The 18,886-nt window shown below is 41.5% G+C and overlaps 1 protein-coding gene across 3 annotated transcripts in view; it reads left to right on the top strand.

Annotated features, from left to right (window-relative positions):
* MYOF (myoferlin) overlaps positions 1 to 18,886 on the top strand; it is a 158,085-nt gene that overhangs the window by 68,092 nt on the left and 71,107 nt on the right. For all 3 annotated transcript variants that reach the window (XR_013449672.1, XM_078077354.1, XM_078077355.1), the window contains exons 8-19: positions 466 to 528; positions 614 to 664; positions 1,840 to 1,870; positions 2,346 to 2,461; positions 3,122 to 3,245; positions 4,541 to 4,644; positions 6,589 to 6,657; positions 6,759 to 6,802; positions 9,151 to 9,233; positions 11,657 to 11,695; positions 14,992 to 15,116; positions 16,271 to 16,387. Coding sequence is in view for 2 of the 3 variants with exons in the window: in XM_078077354.1 (XP_077933480.1) it covers positions 466 to 528; positions 614 to 664; positions 1,840 to 1,870; positions 2,346 to 2,461; positions 3,122 to 3,245; positions 4,541 to 4,644; positions 6,589 to 6,657; positions 6,759 to 6,802; positions 9,151 to 9,233; positions 11,657 to 11,695; positions 14,992 to 15,116; positions 16,271 to 16,387 (966 nt within the window). In the remaining variant the exon portion in view is untranslated. The remainder of the gene's footprint in view (positions 1 to 465; positions 529 to 613; positions 665 to 1,839; positions 1,871 to 2,345; positions 2,462 to 3,121; positions 3,246 to 4,540; positions 4,645 to 6,588; positions 6,658 to 6,758; positions 6,803 to 9,150; positions 9,234 to 11,656; positions 11,696 to 14,991; positions 15,117 to 16,270; positions 16,388 to 18,886) is intronic.

The following is an 18,886-nucleotide window of genomic DNA, read 5'->3' on the forward strand; positions in this document are numbered from 1 at the left end:
AAAGAGATACAACAACCAAATGTAGTATGATCCTTGAGTGGATCCCAGATGTTTTTTAAAAAGGTTAAAAAGAACTTTTTTCAGGACAATTTAGGGAACTCAACTCAACTTTCCAGGTCATGCAAGCCCCAAGCGCCCATTTTAGTGAGACTTGCAGCAGGAAGGAACCTTAGGTCTTTACATCAGTTAGCATATTTCTGGTCTCTTTCATTACATAAATGCTATAGTTGTTACATACCTCTTTTTCCTTTTTCCAACATGCAAAGGTGAGTTTGCCAAGAAGCTCATGCTGCTTAAGCTTCGTGGCCTTTTTGAGGGCCCTGCAATGCGTTCTCATGGTCAAACCTACTTTGGGGGTTATGTTTTATCGTTTTTTAGGAGGGTTCCCACATTGTAGCATTGGATCACACTAACCTGAGTCCACCTCTGTTAACATTCAAACATTTTTCTCTTCCGTTTTGACAGTTATTTTTCTACAACATCCACATGACCCCTTCTGAACTGATGGATGAGATCATCAGCATTCGGGTAAGGGGGCTACAGAGAAGAAAGGTCATGCTCTCTAACTGCCAGATAAAGCCAGGAAGCTTCTCATGGCTCTTCTTTCTTCCAGGTTTATAATTCCCATTCTTTGCGGGCAGATTGTCTGATGGGGGAATTTAAGGTGGGTGCCAACCATCTGTTTCGTTCAACTTAGATGGACACTTTTGTAATGAGGAGTCAGGTTCCTGGCCAGGTATCAGGCTGTCCACCTTGATGACATCTTAAAGTTATGTGTGAGGGATTCACGCCATGGTCTTTGCTGAGGGCTGGCATGCCAAAAGGATATGTATGCCTCAAGGGCCACAAACCAGTCAAGTGTTCCCTGGCCTGGGTCTAGTCACCTTCTAAAGTGCAACACTTACTGTGCCTTAAGCAAATGCCGGGAAGCTGCCACCTCAGGGTGCTCCCAGAGTTGCAGCTGTGGATGGAAGCCAATGTGGTGCTACAATGGCAAGAAGCCCATCCCCCAGCTCCACTTACCAGCGGTCCCAGTGCCCCATCTACAAGGCCAATTATTGTAAATCCGGACAAGGAAAAGCAAGCCAAAACAGGAAAGAGAATCAGAGTGCTTTTCCAGGTAACTCGCGTTGGAATCAAAGACAAATAGTTGATGGGTGCTTCCCAGCAATTCTACGTGGAATGGGCTGCCTCTCAAAGCGAGGGGCTCAAAGGAAGTCCTAGAGAACGATCTGGATCAGGCATACGTGTGTTCATACCCTGTCTGCCACCAACTAGCCACATACCCACTGATCCTTAGTTTCCTTTGCAAAATGGAGTCATTGTGAAGACTAAGTGGGATAGAATATATAAAACATCTAGTACATTGCTTGGCACATTGAAGTGCCCAGTCGATGGTTATATTAACATTAGCATTAGCTGGAGGAGAAGGAAGAGGAATATTGGGTAGGAAATTGGGCCAGGCGAATACCCATAGGGTGACCTAAGTCCAAGTTTGCCTGGGACTGAGGGATTTCACAGAACGTGAGACTTTCTGTGCTCGGAGAAAAGTTCCAAGCAAACCAGGACACATTGGTCATCCTACTTCCATGGTCCTTTCTAGCTCTAAGACTAGCTAGTTCATTCATTCGAAATGATTGATTGAGGGGAGGGTCTTCTGTGTGCCACCCATCAGGCAGGGCATTGGGGATGCAAAGGGGGTAAGATGGAAATGTTGTTCTCAAAGAAATTGAAGTCTTGTCAAGAGCCTCATATTTAAATATAATAATGATGGTTTATTTGAAGTGACTAAACTGATTTTAAAATCTATTTGAGCTATTTTAAATTATCTTTTCCCAGATTGATGTTGGATTCATTTATGATGAACCTGGTAAGTAAGTAATGTTCTTTCTCCCCATGAACTTGAAGATTCTGGGAATCAAGAAAATCTGAGGGAATCGAAAAAGGAATAAAAAATTTTTTTTTCTTGACTGAGGAGGGGAAGGATACTTAGCAGGAATGAATAATAATAGCTTAATGTGGATATCTTTTTTTAATCTAACGGTACTTATCCTAACATTCACAAGTAGGTAACTTCTCTGTTTTGTGATGATATTTTGATCTTATCAAAATCAAATTATAAAACTAATAGAGCTTAGAGAGCCTTCTTTGAGTGACACCAGGGCAGGATTGGGGCTGGGGGCTGGTCAGTGCAAAGTAGGGGACGTTAATATAGAGACTCATCTGGCAAACTTGGTGTCATTATGATACTTCAGAGGAAATAACTGTTTATCTTGCAGCAGATGAAATCACAGACCTGTCAGTTTATCTTTAGGGTGTCCCTGTCCTTTTAATCCTTATTTTAGGTCATGCTGTCATGAGAAAATGGCTTCTCCTCAATGCCCCTGAAGATGCCAGCTTGGGTGCTAAAGGTTACATGAAAGTCAGCATGTTCATCCTGGGAACCGGAGATGAGCCTCCTGTGAGCCCCTCTGTTCTCTACCTTTTACATTTTTTCACTAAAAAAGGGGACCAAGAGTTAAGCAAGTGGGCATCAGTCATTGTGAAAAGCAACACAGCTTCCAATCAATAACCCCAACCTTCCAACTCCTCCTATTTTTTTGGAAGCTGTTCATTTCTTCACGACGGAGCTATTCTAGCTCACTTGGACTCCTTCCTGGTGTCCATGAGTGCGTTTTTCATTCAGTAAAGATATGTGTGTTTTCAAGACTCCTCCGCATCATTTTACCTACAGAGTATGGCTCACTTGCAGACTCAGGCATTGCTACCGAGAGGGACAGTTGTCCTTCTAGGAGGCTGGACAACAAATTGGGAGACAGGAAGTGCCCAAGAGAAATCAGAAAAACTTCAGGAACTGTCTCTCTCTTCCTCTCCTATTTAGTGCTCATAGAATTACAAAAGGTCGCGTTATTTTCTTGTGGTGTATCGATTGAAGAAACTTAGGAGCTTTGACTTTGCAGACCAATTTCGAGGTCAAATTGGTAGCTGAACTCTTAAGCCCGAAGCACAGGAAATCCCAATGGAAACAATTCCAGTTGGTTTCATTTTATAAGTGACAGTTTGGCTTCTTACACGTGCTGCTTCTCTCTGTGTCTCATTTGTAATCGTGTCTCCCCAATAGACTGAGAAGCGAGACCGTGATGATAGCGATGACGTGGAGAGTAATCTGTTACTCCCTGCTGGCATCACCCTCCGGTGGGTGACCTTCTTGCTTAAAATCTACCGAGCAGAGGACATCCCCCAGAGTACGTATGGATTTCGTCCTGCCCCCGGATGACCAGTTCTCTCCATGATCACATGTGGTAACATCATACTCTGAATAGTGATTGGTGCTACCTGTCGTATGTTTTTCTTTCTGAAGGCCTCCAGGGGCTTCTTTTCATTCGTTCTGGCCCCATGAAAGCTACCTGAGCAGGTTGGTGGGACCGCCAGCTGGTCACTGATCCATGTTCCTTATTAAGCCTTTGGCCCATCCTGCTCCGTCTCTTCCCTCCTACCCTCTTCTACATCTTCTCCTTATTCTGGAAGGACACTGAAGAGAGGGCAGCAGGCAGAACTTCCAACTCTTTTCATCCCAAGGGAGAATAGGAAATTTGGGGAACAGATAAATGTGTTTGTTATTAAATTATTAAAAATGGCTGAGCAAAGGGTCGTTAAGTGCCAATAACTAGTGATCTGTCAACATTTTGTTATGAGGTACATATAACAAGAGATTGGATGCACTTAAGAGAATCAGTTACGGTGATTTTACTCATAGAGACTAGTCCAGATGCTCCTGGGTCCTTGCCAGGGACCCAGTGTCCTTCTGCCCTGCCCAGCCTGTCTGCTTCCTGCATGGGACCCCTCTCCCAGTCCCCAGGAGTCAGCACTCTGTCTAGAGGCCATGGATCTCTTCAGGATTTGCTACTTTCCCTGGGAACCCACTCCCTCTCTTGTTTAACACCCTATAACGCTTCCCTCATCTCTCCTCAGAAATATCTTAATTGAGGTAAATGCATTAAACCTCACATTATACCTCCTACGTGGACCGGTTTAATTGACCCCATTCACTTCTGAGTTTGTTAAAACAGAGAGATACGCTGTTTATAGTTGCTTAAATGTGTTATTTATGATTATGTTATTTGTGATTATGCCAAAGTTCCATGAATTTCTCTGAAAAAAATCAGACTAGTCTTATATCATTTTGACATAAAGCTTCCCGAAACCAGGCTGAGTTTTTGAATTGCCTCTTACCCTATCTGGATGGACTGTCTTTATTCTACTTTTTCCCTCAACAAATGACTGATTTTCATTTAATAATTTATTGCTTTATTTTCCAAGATGCTCTTATTTGTTTGTTTTGGTTTGGGTTTTTTTGGACTTTGTGGGGAGAATACCTTTCTTTCGCAGCTAAGACAAGATTTCTGCAGTACACTTTTGAGAACAATTCTTGTTGCAACTGTCTTCGTGTGTAGGAGAAAAACTTTAATTTTGCTGAGTGATTTCTATCCTTTTAAGAAAATCAAATTTCATTTCTGCTGTGTGACATGTTGCTTTCCAGTGGATGATGCCTTCTCACAGACGGTAAAGGAAATATTTGGAGGCAATGCAGATAAAAAAAACCTAGTGGATCCTTTTGTAGAAGTTTCCTTTGCTGGAAAAAAGGTTTGTATGTGATCTAACGCAGACGCCTCTAGAAATAAATACTTAAACCACTGTGCTTTCCTTGGAGTGAATTCCTGTTTACTCTTTGTTAAAGTAGCCCCCTGATGATTTGGGAAGTTTGCACGAATGTAGATTATCTGAGTCGGAACATGCAGACTTCTCCACGGGTTTATTTTGGAATGGAAAGTATGCAGGATTCAAATTAGAAAATTTGATCTTTTGAAAGAATAGAACATGAAAACTATCACTGAATTATTTGGATTATTTCTCAGATCCAAGCATTGTCTTAATCTAAGGCAAGATCCCTCACGGGCAACAATGATCCCTGGTAAATAAATGTAGAATATAGGCCCCAGCGCCCAGCTGCCCACTCCCTTCATGCTTCTCACTTCCGAGGCCCCAGTGAGCTGCTGAAACTGGATAGCAGGCAGGGGAGCCCCATCCCAGTCCGCTGGGAAGAGCCAGGGGACTCTTGGTGCACACACATCTGTAAACACCAGTTTTACCTACTAAGATGGTCAAAGATGGGAGAGTGGGATTCTGTAGTAGAATAACAATGCCCCATGGACAGCTGTAGGCATGAAGAACTAGATCTTCTGTATAGTTGAACCATTTAGTTATGAACGCGAGATTTGGCAAACCACACACCTAAGGACCAAGTGTCATTTCCTAGGAGAGTTGGTGGTGGGGGGAGGGGTGGAGAATCTCAGTTCTGGAGTGAGATTTAAATTCAGACTTTAGCCCACTCCAGAAGCAGTTAAGGCAAATTCCTTAATCTCTCAGTGTCAATTTCCTGAACTATAAATCAGGATAATAATACTCTCATAGGATTGTTGATAAGGGTTAATTCATTAGAGAAGTAATTATTGTGAGCCTACTAAATACCAATACTGCCCCGTATGCTGGGGATAGAGAAGTCAGCAAGACAGTCATGGCTTTCCTGGGGCTTCCTTTGTAGTAGAAGGGACAGCAGTTAACAAGCAGACAAGTAATTTCATGATTTCAGATAGTGCCCAGTCCTATGCAGAAAACAGAGTGGGGGACAAGAAGTGATTGGTACAAAGGGTTGGAGGGGTGGGTTTTCGCTAGGTTATCAGATGGGACACCTTTGAGGAAGTGACATTGGAGCAGAGGTCTGGATGATGTGAGGTCTGGGTGGGAGGCAGGGGCTTCCAGGCAGAGAGAAGAGCAGATGTAAAGGCCCCAAGAGGAAGACACATTTGCAGTGAAAGAATCTCCATGCGGCTGTAGGGCAATGAGCCAGGGGAAGTGAAGAGATGAAATCAGAGAGATTTGGGGTGGGGGGAGACGGGCAGGCTGGGTTTTATCAGCCAGAGTAGGGTCTAGACTTTATTCTGAGCATGCTTGGAGAGCTCACTGAGACTGCTACACAGGGGTGCCATGAAAGTAAGGAGGCGGGGAGGGCTCCTGCATCAGACAGAAGCCAACAGCAGGTGTCAGCGGGGGGTCGGGTGGGGATCAGCATTTGCATGAAGCTGGGGTGTCAGGATTTACTAGCAGACTGGGTGAGGCATGTGAGGGTGAGAGAGATGTGGCTGACTGGTTTTGACAGGAGCTGGTTTGGGGAGCAGGGAGCGGGGCTGGTGGCCAGGATCAAAAGATCTGTGTGTACACGCTAATGAAGAGGTACTTCTTAGTCTGTAATAAGTGCTCAATAAACATTAACTCTTGCATCATTTCGCTAATCCGAAGTTAGAAACCTGGCGATTGAAAACTAACTTTTAGTGCATAGAAGGAGCAAAGATAAATATTAAACCCATGTTATATTTACCAAAAAGTTGGAAGAGAAATAAACTTTAATCAGGCTACTAAGTATATAACTAGTAAGTAAACTGCTGGAGTCATAATCTAGGATGCCTATGTTGTGAATTTATGGAAATTAGAATCGTGAATACCTACTGTTTTGTTTTGATAATTTTACAGATTTGCACAAATATAATTGAAAAAAATGCAAACCCTGAGTGGAACCAAGTCGTTAATCTTCAGATCAAGGTTTGACTTTTATTTTCCTTTCGGAACAAGTAAGACTACATACTTTAATAGTTACTGAATAAGTTGAGAAATAACTACTTTGTTCTGTTTCTTTTTAACAGTTTCCTTCAGTGTGTGAAAAAATAAAACTAACAATATATGACTGGTGAGTTAAAAAATAAACTTGTGTCTAATTCGAAATTAAAGAATTGATGTTTGGATGTTGAGGAACATTACTCTAGGTGGGCTCTTACTTTTCAGTCTGTTTCTTTTTCTTCCAGAGGGAGGTGATAAATTCCTCCAGGAATCGGGTGTTTTCTTTTTTAAAAAAATTAATAATGGTATTGTTGCAGAAACCCATTGTATATCTTGGTTCAATTACTCATAAACAAAAGAAGGGAAAATGATCTGAAAATGCCCCAAGATAAGAAATCAAGAATTTAAATTGCATTTAGGCTGTCCAAAACAGACTTCAGAAATGGAGTAAACCATTTCTTGGGAAGAATCACCAAAACGTTCCGACAGCTATTCTGTTGTGGTTAGAAAGGAAAATAGACAAAGCTACCTATCTGATTGAATGCAAAGAAAATTCATTGGAAGATTCTGATGGAATGTTAACTAGACCATCCTCCCAGTGAGGATGGCCATAATAAGGCCATTCTTGTGTAATGTTCTAGTTGGATGAGGCATTCAGTTGGCAGTCCTTAACTCCTTGAGAATGAACATGGCAAATACCGCCTCCCTCCTCCTCCTCAGCGTTTATTCTGGTGTTAGCTACCATTTTTTGAACACTACTAGGTCAACTGCAATGTCCCATTTAGTCTTTCGAGTAACGCTATGGGTTAGAGATTATTATTCGTTCACAGATGAAGATACTAGGCTCAGAGAGGTCAGGTGACTTCCTCACACTCACTCAGACAGTTAGAGACTGAGTTGGGCCCCCATCCGGTCTGCCTGTCTCCAGGGTTTTTCCGTTGGCAGAACTGATCTGGCTTTTGTGTTAGCACCTTCTTGGTACTATGGCAGCAGGGCACTTTGGGAGGAGGGTAGTAAGTCTCATTTTGTTCAATGACCACATCACCCTTTATTGAGGGTCATGGCGGGGTCATGAGGACAAAAAACCCCTTCCAGCGAGTGTCAGCTTGATTTAAGCACTTGGGACCTTCTGGCAACATCCGGAAGGTGCTCCATGGTCTCAGGAATGCTCAGGAATGTGAATGTGGGCCTATATAGTTGAGGTGACTTCTCTGCTTAGCTTTGCAGTGAGTTGATAGCAGATTGAGCCATCCCAGAGTTGCCTGTGGTCACTACAAATGTGGTTACTTTCTGACCTAGTCTGCCCTCTCCAAACCAATAGTGTAGACTAGGATGCACAGAGAGGCCCTGTTTAAGGAATCCTTGGACCTAAATCTTAGGTTACATGAAGCTAAGAATTCTTTAAATGTAGTCTAGATCCTTTTGGATGAACAGAGAAGACTTAAGACCCATGCATGTAGCTTAATATCCTTAAATAATAATTTTTTTCTCATACACACTGTTTCATTACTCACTTTCTACAATCTAATATTATTATACTACACAATGTATATCATATGTAATGTGGGATATTATTCTAATACAGTATAATAATATTACACTGTAGTATAATCTTTCCCCCAAATACTGAACCTTTCCTCTCTCCCATGGGGTCTTAGATTTCAGAGTGAGTATACCACTATACGGAATAAAGAAGAGGATGAATTAAGCAGAGAGATGTTATTAATAGAAACCTTATTTTTTACACCTACTGTTTGCCCAGCCAGAGACCACTTCATGTGTTAGGCTTGCAAACTCTGTGGTATCCATGGAAAGATTAATACAGCTGTGTATTCTTGTAGTGGGAATGCTGGTCTCTACCACACAGATAAGATTTAGGTTCTAGGTAAGCAGCTGCTCTCGGCTGCCCTGCATGTGTTACACAGTAGGTGCTTGAATTGGAAAGGGATTTTTCTCCCTCTGAAGGATATAGCCCATTGTACTCATTAAACCATCAGAGTAATTAGTGTGAACATTATAAAATAAGATACGTGCACTTATCCTACGTAATGTGATTATATTACACTTATTATATAATGTGCCTGTAACTGATTCATTCACTTTATGGCAATGGTATTGAGTGGCTATGGGCAAATCCCTTGACCTCTGTGTACAAGCCTTAGTTTCCATAGCTGAAATGACTTGTCCGATTAATGTTTCTTAATGGGTGGTTGGAGAGCCATCTATATCAGAAGCAGTAACGATAGATACTTGTGTAAATGCAGATTCTTGTTCTCCACTCCTGCCTTTATTAAATCAAGAGCTTGGATAGGAGAGGAGAGCTGGGGTTTCCAGGTGATTCTTAACGTACAGTAAAGCTTGAGGCCCACTGGACAGGATGATTTCTGAGGTCTAGGGACTTTTCCGACTCCACCTTATTGTTGTTGAAGTGAAGATACTTATTCCGAGGTAGAGGCCTTAACCTGTTCTTTCACACAGGGACCGACTTACTAAAAATGATGTCGTTGGAACAACATATCTACACCTCTCTAAAATCGCTGCCTCTGGTGGGGAAGTGGAAGGTAAGTCACTCAGCAGAGCTGAAACAAGATAGGGGGCAGAATTTCTGAAGCAGAATGAACTGGAGTAGCCACCTGGCAATGGATTTGGTTCCTTAAAAGCCAAATGTGGTGAGCCTAGTGAACTGTTTTGGTGATGTTTTGGTGATGACCAGAACAGTTAATTAGTAGTTGATAATTGAGGCAACTAACAGTTTGAAGACTTTGTTTTCTTGCTCCCATCCAAAAACTCTTCCCAGTAGCTATTTTATAAATTTTTGAGTGTCAATACAGAGTGCTAGCACCCTATTTTTCAGAGTGGCATTGACACCAGTCCACCCAACTATAAAATAATATTTCCTTCTCCACTGACTTCTTTAGCAGGAACAAGGATGTCAGCATAATCTCCACAAGCATCGATGACGAATACACTTTTCATTGTTCTCCATACTGAGAACTACTTGCCTATATCCGGCATTAGTATTTTGTGCATATACCAGACATTGTAATAGGAAATGAAGGAGAAAAATAGTAAGAGAAAAAAAATGTAATGTTAACATATCAATAATGCCAGCAGCTGATTTGTTTTTGTTTTTGTTTTTAAAAGATTTTATTTATTTGAGATAGAGCGAGAGAGCGAGAGTGAGAGAGAGCACGAGCTGGGGGCAGAGGGAGAGGGAGAAGCAGACTCCCCACTGAGCAGGGAGCCCAACGTGGGGCTCGATCCCAGGACCCTGAGATCATGACCTAAGCTGAAAGCAGATGCTTAACCGACTGAGCCACCCCAGGCGCCCCTGATTTTTTTTGTCACCAAAACAAAAATAACAAAAATTCTTGTAATTGCCAACATATTAAACACATTGAGTAAATTACCTGAGAGAATTCCAGACAATTGTCTTGAGAAACTCAAGGTTCCTCTCATCCTCATTTTGTTTAAGAGGGAGCTTTACAGGTTAAAAAAATATTCCAAGCAAGATACAGTATGAATGAGAACCTGGAAGATATTAGAGATATCATGAAGAAAATAGAGATCTCCTCTCTCAAGAAGAAAAAAAAAAGGCAATTAGAAATTCCAAGAAAAACAAAATGCTGGTCAAAAAAGATATAGTTCAGATACAAAGTCACATGCGGCCATTATTTTAAGCAAATGTTAGAAGCTAAGAAAGATCCCATCTGCACATCCTCTGCTGAGTGGCAAAGGGGACCATCCGATTGGAGCTGTAACAAAAAAAATGTAGTCACAACTCTTTCCTCTGCAGAGACAATATTTATATGGCTGCTATACTGTTAGCACTACTAATTGTTTTTTGATTTTTTTTTCTTATACCCTATAGCCAAAGCTCTGAACAGAATATAAATGTTATTGCCCATTGCAGTGTAAAAGTACAGAAGATAGAGACTAGAAGTAGAGAAGGAAGGGGAGAGGAGGAAGGGTAGGCTTGCTGGTAGCCTCTTCTTATCAAGTAAGGAATCCAAACAGAAAGACTAGTTTAAATCATAATGGTAACCAATAGAGTACTTAAAAAATCGTACCAAAACTGGGCGCCTGGGTGGCTCAGTTGGTTAAGCCACTGCCTTTGGCTCAGGTCATGATCCTGGAGTCCCGGGATCGAGTCCCGCATCGGGCTCCCTGCTCAGCAGGGAGTCTGCTTCTCCCTCTGACCCTCCCCCCTCTCATGTGCTCTCTCTCTCTCTCATTCTCTCTCTCAAATAAATAAAATCTTTAAAAAAAAAAAAAAAAATCGTACCAAAACTATGTGGTGGGGGAGGGTCAAAATGAGTTAAACCTGTTTGTCATTGGCAAGAAGTCATTTGATAATTACCTGGAGGTAATTTATTCAAGACGTATTGGTATAAGCATTTTTTCTTAGTGATACTGCAGTAACATCCAGAAGCACTAAAACCAGAAATGGTTACATGCAGGTTTCAGCCTCGTCTCTGAGGCCTTCTCTCTCCTTGCAGGCCCTGCACACAGTCTGGTAAGGGTCTCAAAATAACAAAAGGCAGCAGGCAACTCCCCCCCCCCCCCAAAAAAAAGGCTCAGACTAAATTAACTGGGATTTTCTGGCCTTGATCCCAATTAAGTCAGACACAAGACAAGTGCATCTTTTATGAAAAACATGAAATATTGGTAACTTCACCAGGCGTCTTTTGGTGGCGAGAAACTCGCTCTTCTCAAATGCCTTGCTGCCTTAGGGCTGGAGAGATTTGAGTTATTTAATGTGTGGTGGTTCTGCCAGTTGTCCCAGAGATTTGAGCCATTTTGCATTTAACCAATGAGTTTTGTATAAATTACAAAAGAGTCATGTCACTCGGGTCTGAATTTGGGGGTTTTCTGGTGTTGCTAAACCACTTACCTACACTGGATTTGATTAACTTTTTCAATGTCTCTGTTATAATGCCCGTGTTTCTCTTGTTGTTTAACCAGTCATATTTTTACTATATAGATTTCTCATCTTCGGGATCTGGGGCTTCATCGTATACAGGTTTATGCTTTGTAATTTTGCTATCTTCTAGATTTTCCTATTTACTCTTGTCTTATTAAGAATGTATCAATTGACTGTCTTTAGAATTTTTTTTTTTTTGACACTTTGCTGTCTCAAAAATAGTTTTGCTGGAGTATTAATTTTGTACTTGTGCTGTGTGTTTGTCCTGCGTATGGCTGAGCTTAACGCAACCGTGCTAATCAGGCTCTGCATGTCACATTTTCACCTAGATGCATACCAGCCCCTTTGGTGTCACTGTAAATAATTGTAAGAGATAACGTTGTCTGCTGTTGTTGTTTATGTTCAGTAGGTAGAGATATGGGGCACTAAATCAGTTGTTCAAAATGTATGCAGTAACTGCTCCTCACTTTGAACATGGATCTCTAGGTTGGAAGACACTGAACGGTTGTACCTTGAGGGTCTTCATCTTCCAAATAGGGGGGGTCGTGACATGTCTTTTGGCTTGTACAGCACTGGCCATTCTTTGCAAGTTTGCTCAGTGGTCTCACATTTGACTATCACAACTCTCTTATTATTATGGGTCCTCAATACGTGAGGACTCTGAGGTTTACACAAGTTTGTCATCTTTCAAGTAAACATGGTAATCCCTGCCATTGCTAATCACCCAGGTGGTGGCGAGAGGGAAAAGAGATATTGCAAGTGAGAAAGCTTTGCAAATATAAAGCACTGTTGTCTGCCTTTGTGTTACTGACAGGATGCCCCATTCATATTCATTTTTAAAAATCCATCTTATTGTCTTATCATCAGACTTTATATGAATATTCAGTAGTCCTTACATTTATAACCAACTTGGCAGATTTGGTAACACTTCAATCCTTCATGCATTTGTTTCACCAATCAAAGAATATTTATGTGGTAGCTCCCCATGGTAGAACCAGTCCTCGGTGTTTAGGGAATCAAAATAAAATATATTTGAATCCTTCCCCACCCACCAAAGGAATTTATAATGTCAGAAATAAGCAGCTATTTAAAGTTCAAAAATTAAAATATAAAGTGATACCTTAAAGAAATCCAAAATGCAAAGGAGCCTCGGAGGGGTGAACGAAGTGTAGAAAATATTTTTTCAAAAGCAGGTCAGAGGAAAAGGTTGATGGCCAGGCTAAGGAATTTTTGTTCGTTGGAAGTTTGATGTGACAATTGTGCATAAAGTGGGTTAGGAAAGTTTGGGGGCAAGAAGAGACTTAGCTTGTGAGACTGTCGGCTTTCCTGGGAGACAATGCTGAGGTGTAAACACATAGAAGGAAGGCTCTCCATGTTACTGCATAACCAACAAGTCAAAGGGTTTAAAGTACCTGAAAAGAGATTTGCTTGGACAAAAAGAATTAAGCTATTGATAACACGATAACATGCAGTAGATCATTATTAGCAATATGTGCCTTCATCCCTGGAAATTTTTAATGAAAACCAAATACTCATGACAAACAACATTAGTCGCCCATGAGAACTGGCTGGGGGAGAGGTGGGGCTTGAGCAGAGGAATGGGTGGTGTACTGGAAGGTACCCTTGTCTGAACTGTGAAACTCAAGATCTGGGCCTAAATCTGTCATCTTAAGAGACCTTTGATAAGTCATGTCACTTCTATGGGTTTCAATTTGCCCATCCATAATGTGGCATGACGGGTGCAAGAGTTTTAATGTCCATTCTTTCTTGAACATTCTGTGATTCAACTTCTGGAAGTGACTTCCTTTTTTCACTATGGATCTCTGCTTTAGTCCTCTGCTTTAGTTCCTCACAACAGATATTCTAGCACAAGGAAAGAAATTTAAACTCTGCTTATTAATAATAAATTAGTTAACTTTGTCATGTTCCATATGGCAGAGGAGATAAAACCAAACCAATTCATATGTCCAGATATAATAGTCATTTATTTCATCCTGCTCATTTGGTAACTTGGTAGCACGATCCAGAGAAATCTCTGTTGGAAAAATTCTTGGTCCCTATTTGGGTTTCACAAGAAATTTCCAGACAGGCATGAAATATGGTCCCCCAGGGTGTTACCAAATCTCACTCTTAGGCTGTCAGTTATTACTTTCCTACATCTTAATTTAAATTTTTCTTTTCTCTTGCTTTCTTCACTGAGATTGCAATTCAGTTAATTTCTCCCAGGGTGTATGGTTCCTACCTCATCTCAAAAGTGCCCAAGCCCATTTACACATGTAGAAGAGCCTCAAATAAAAAAATAATTGCAAAAAAAAGAAATGTGCTTATATACAGTTTGGTCAACTGTTCACTAATGGGCATTCTACTCACCTGTCACTCCACATTTATCTTTCTCCCTTACATTTAGGCATAGAGTTGGAAAGGGCCATAGAGGTGATGTAGTTAATTTCTCATCCACAGGGGAATTGTCTTGATGATAATCCTGAAAGTCTTGGCCTCAACATTTCCTCTTCCCCAGTGCCATCTGTCCCATTGTTTGACACCTAATTCATAGAAAGATCTTCCTTATATTGAGTGAAATAAAGAATGCCTCCTTGTAGCACCCATCAGTGGTCTTCAGCTTTGCTTTTGGAAACAAGTTCATCCTTCTTCTAATATGGGAGCATTCAGATGATTGGAGGCAGCCCTTACATTTCCCCGTCTTCACCCACAGTCTCCCTTTGACTCCACTATTTCTTTACATTGCCCTCAGTTCCCCTCATTGCACTGGGGAGCAGTCTTGCTAAGTAAGACAAGGTAGCAGGAATATGGAGCATATTGGATGCTCATCAGAGAGAATGTTATGAATGGGAACTTTATGTTGCTTATAAATATCATATGGTCATAACCATAGGCAGACAGTTCATTGCTATGTATGAAAATTTTAAATGTCTTGTATTTTTAATAGCATGTACCATATTTATACTAGCTGCTTTAGATTAAGTGGCATTTTTGGGGAACAAATACAGTTAATCCGATATACATCATTTAGGTGACTTCCCCAGTTTAATCTTTTACCCCAATTACGAATGACACATTTAATACAATTCCACTTATAAACTTGCAAAAAATGTGAAGATCAACTTGTAAGTCTTATTATTCTTTCATTTGAATAGCATTATCTTTCTGTAATAATAAGTTTACCTGAACTACCCCAAAAATGTTTTATATTTAATGTTTTATAGCAATGAGAAAAGGGAAATACAGCAAGTCTCACAAGTGCTTATAATTTGTGCTAATACAACTAACTCACAAATTAGAGGAAAATACTCTCACTGAGCTAACTAATAACTAATATTTATTTCAATAGATTGAGTGTTAAAAACCTCAAATCTAATAATGGTATTATCCCTCAGCAAATACAGGAGAAACAGAGGTGGGCTTTGTTCCAACATTTGGACCTTGTTACCTGAATCTTTATGGAAGCCCCAGAGAGTACATGGGATTCCCAGACCCCTATGATGAGCTAAATACTGGAAAGGTGAGTTTCTCAATTAACGTTTGTTATTAATGAACGCTGATTAATGTGATTCCTTCTTATAATGCTTATAATTAAGTCTCATATCTAGGGGACTCACACACACACATATACACAAATAGACCCAACATGCAACTGATCAAGGGTTGGAGGACAGAAGTCCCATGCTCCTCAAGTCTTTGAATGCAAGGTTAGGAGAGGATCCTGGAGACCATCTAATTTGGCAATTACGAATGCACAGCATGGTCATTCCCCCTGGTCTTGCACTTAGGGCAGGGTGTCTGTGATCAGTGCTGTCTCTTTCCTAATAAGCAAATGTGTTGCCTCAGAATTCTGTTCAATACTGTGTTCTGGGAATGTACCAAATGATTGGAGGTGACATGCCTGAAGAAACTGTTCACTATCCCTGATCCGATCCAACCTCTTCATTTTATAGATGAGGATATGGAGGCCCAGAGATGGGAAATGCTCTTTCCAGCACATTAGAAGTAATGTCTTGGAGTCAGCTCTCAAGGCCCAAGAAAGGGACTGTGGTAGAAAGAAAGCCCTGAGGGGGCAGGGCTAAAGACTGGCTATGGAGGGGGGAGCCTTCCCTTCCTCTCCAGAAAATTCTCTTGCCAGCACTGCTAGGTATGGAGGGAGGAGTATCCGCTCTTCATCCTCATGCTCAGCCGCACCCAGAATATCTTCCTCTTTTATTTCCTGGCTACTCAGAGACTTGCCCTGGTTGCCAACATGGCAGCCTTCCCTTCCTGAAAAGAGGTGAGAGGAGCCAAGTTGACGCAGATAAACGCAGAGCTGCTCTGCTAAAGTAGAGTGAGGGAGATTTTGAGTACCTTCCACTCCCACCCTCAGCCTCCGGAAACTTCTTCAGGATTCAGAGCATGACTTGAAAGCCTTTAACCTCAGTCATGGCTAAGATCCCTTTCAGCCTGGGCTCCCCTGGCTCTCTTTGGGATCCTTCCTCAAGTCACTGACTTTTCTTGCAGATACCAGAGACCTGAATCCCTCTGAGAGTGTTACTGATGGACTGATTTTGGAAGTTAGGGCCATGGAAAGTAAACACAAAGCCGTAGCTGGATGAGCCTGACTAAAGAAAGAGTTCTTTTTGCTGGTGTTCACGTCTAGAGGAATAATCCTGTGCTGTTGCCTTTCAGGGGGAAGGAGTTGCCTACAGAGGCAGAATCTTGATTGAATTAAGCACTTTCCTTGAAAAGACACCACCAGACAAAAAGCTTGAGCCCATTTCAAATGATGACCTGCTGGTTGTGGAGGTAACTGTTGGAGTGTGGATGATGCTTGGTACGGAAAAGGGTAAAAAAAAAAGAAAAAGGTAAAAAAAAAAAGGGTAAAAACAGACCTGAGTCATAGCAAGGACCTCTTGATCTATTTAACGCACCCTTGATCTATCTAAAATAGTCCTATGTGAGTGAGGAGACTTGCTTCATCTTTTGTGATGTTAATACTCTGCTGAAAACTGGCAAGAGTAATGATACCTCCAAACCCCGTTTGCCCGTTTGCCAGTTGGGATTACGTGGTCGTGGGGAGGTGGCCACATGAGCCGTCCCAAATGGCATAGGTGCTGCCGCTAATCATTTCCACTTTCAGAAGGAGGCATATCTCAGGCTTCCCAGCATGTGAGGGCGTGTTTATATTAATGCCTACATTACACCAGCTCTGAGCCCCATTCCTCCTTGAAGACAGGAAGTCTTCCAAATTCACCTCCCCAACCATTTCTTCTTCTTTTTTAATCAGCTCTTTCCCCTCTATGGAGACAACTTATGTAAAACACCCATGATCCAACACTATATCTAAAACTAATGATGTAATGTATGGGGATTAACATAACAATAAAAAATTAAAAAAATAAAAAATAAAAAAATAAAACACCCATGATCCATATGATAGAGAGCTACAGATGTAGTTTTTTCCTAGTAAATTCAAACGTCAATGTTATTAACTCAAGGCAATAAATACCAAAAGAAGAATATTATTATCATGAAACTGTTAAATGCCCATTTTTTTCTTGTCTATTAATTGATATCTATAATACAGATTTGTTAACATACGTGATGGACAGCCCAATATTAAATTAGCCCTATCTCTATTGCTCACTAAATCATTTCCGACACATCCTATACCATTATTATGGGCTTTGAAAATATATATTATGCTAGTTTATTTTTATTTTTTAACTTCAGAAAGACTAACACATAGCACGGTATAAGCCTAAGGTGCGCAGCGTGTTGATGTGGTACATTTATATACTGCAGTATGATTATCACTGCGGTGCCAGCTAATGCGTCCATCACGTCACATAATTATAATTTCTTTTTCATGGTGGGAACCTTTCAGATCTAGTCTGTCAGCAACTTGGAAGTATGTGATACAGGATCATTGACTATAATCACTACGCTCTCATTAGATCTCCAGAACTTATTTCTCTTCTAACTGCAAGTTTGTACACTTTGACCAACATCTTCCCAACTCCCCCAACCCCTGGTAACCACTCTTCTACTCTCTGTTTTTATGAGTTTGGCTTTTTTAGATTCTACATATACGTGCTTTCTCTGTCTGATTTATCTCACTTAGCGTAATGCCCTTGGGGTCCGTCCATGTTGTCACAAGTGACAAGATTTCCTTTCTCGTGGTTAAATAATACTCCATTGTGTATATGTATACCACATCTTCCCCCATCTATTTCTGAGAATCCTGTGTTGATGCTTACATGTTCCAGAAATCTGAATTTTTTGCCAGAGCAGCCGGCTCACTGATGCCCCTTTGCCCAGAGCCACTCCTTGCTGGATTCCACCCCCCCCACCACCACCCAACAAGCGTCTTCAGGCTGCTTCCCTCCTCTTACTGTCCATTCCAAGCATGGGATAGACCCTTCTCTTATTTCCCACACATCACATCAGAGACCAAACAGGAACTTTAGAAAAGCTTTTACCTCCAGTCTGGGACAGGAGTAGGGATGCACAGTGAAAGGAATAACTTGAAGCGGCTAATAAAAGGTGGCTCATCTCAAAGGCCACTGGACTCACACCAGCTTTCTGGGTCTCTCACAGTTGGTCTCCCTGTCTCTCTCCAGCCTGCTTCCTTGTGGCAGCACTCAGCTCCCCATCTGTCCCTACCCCCAGCACCACCCTGTACACATGGCCACCTCAGAGTCCATGTCCAACTGCCAAGGGTTCCCAGCCAAACAAGGCTTTCTTCTTCCTTCTAGGAGTCTCATGTCTGCCTGTATGAGATTTGTGCCTTTCAGGATGATTGACCTGGAGAATATCCTCTCCCTTTAGAGGAAACTCTCCCTTCCCCTCCCCCCGCCCCAGAGCACTGTGACCTTGTTCATTGACTCCCAAGAAGACAATATTAGGACGTTAGAGTCCAAAGCAGTATACTCAGGATTTTTCAGTCCTGGCGTGTTTGGAACATCAATAGTCCAGTTATTCATGAGCCACACAGATTTTAATCCAGTGCCTTTGTCTTCCCCTGAAAGAGAAGATTGTGCTGCACATTCTTTCATAGGTTACCTCTGTCTCCAACCCTCAGGCTCTGGAAGGAACTTACACAACCACCAGCAAGCCACGGGGCATCAGTCTAACTTCACATAAGGAAAGGAATACTTCTCCCCCTACATGAGCACAGATTAGAACATAGTCCTGGCTAAAACATATGCTTCACACTTCATGTTACCAAATAGGACAGTTGAATTCAGGTTATTTAAATTGTGAAAGAACCCTGGTAGGTATTTGTTTTATATTATAGTTAAA

This window comes from Halichoerus grypus, chromosome 7 (genome assembly GCF_964656455.1).
Source record: "Halichoerus grypus chromosome 7, mHalGry1.hap1.1, whole genome shotgun sequence".
NCBI classification, from domain to species: domain Eukaryota; kingdom Metazoa; phylum Chordata; class Mammalia; order Carnivora; family Phocidae; genus Halichoerus; species Halichoerus grypus.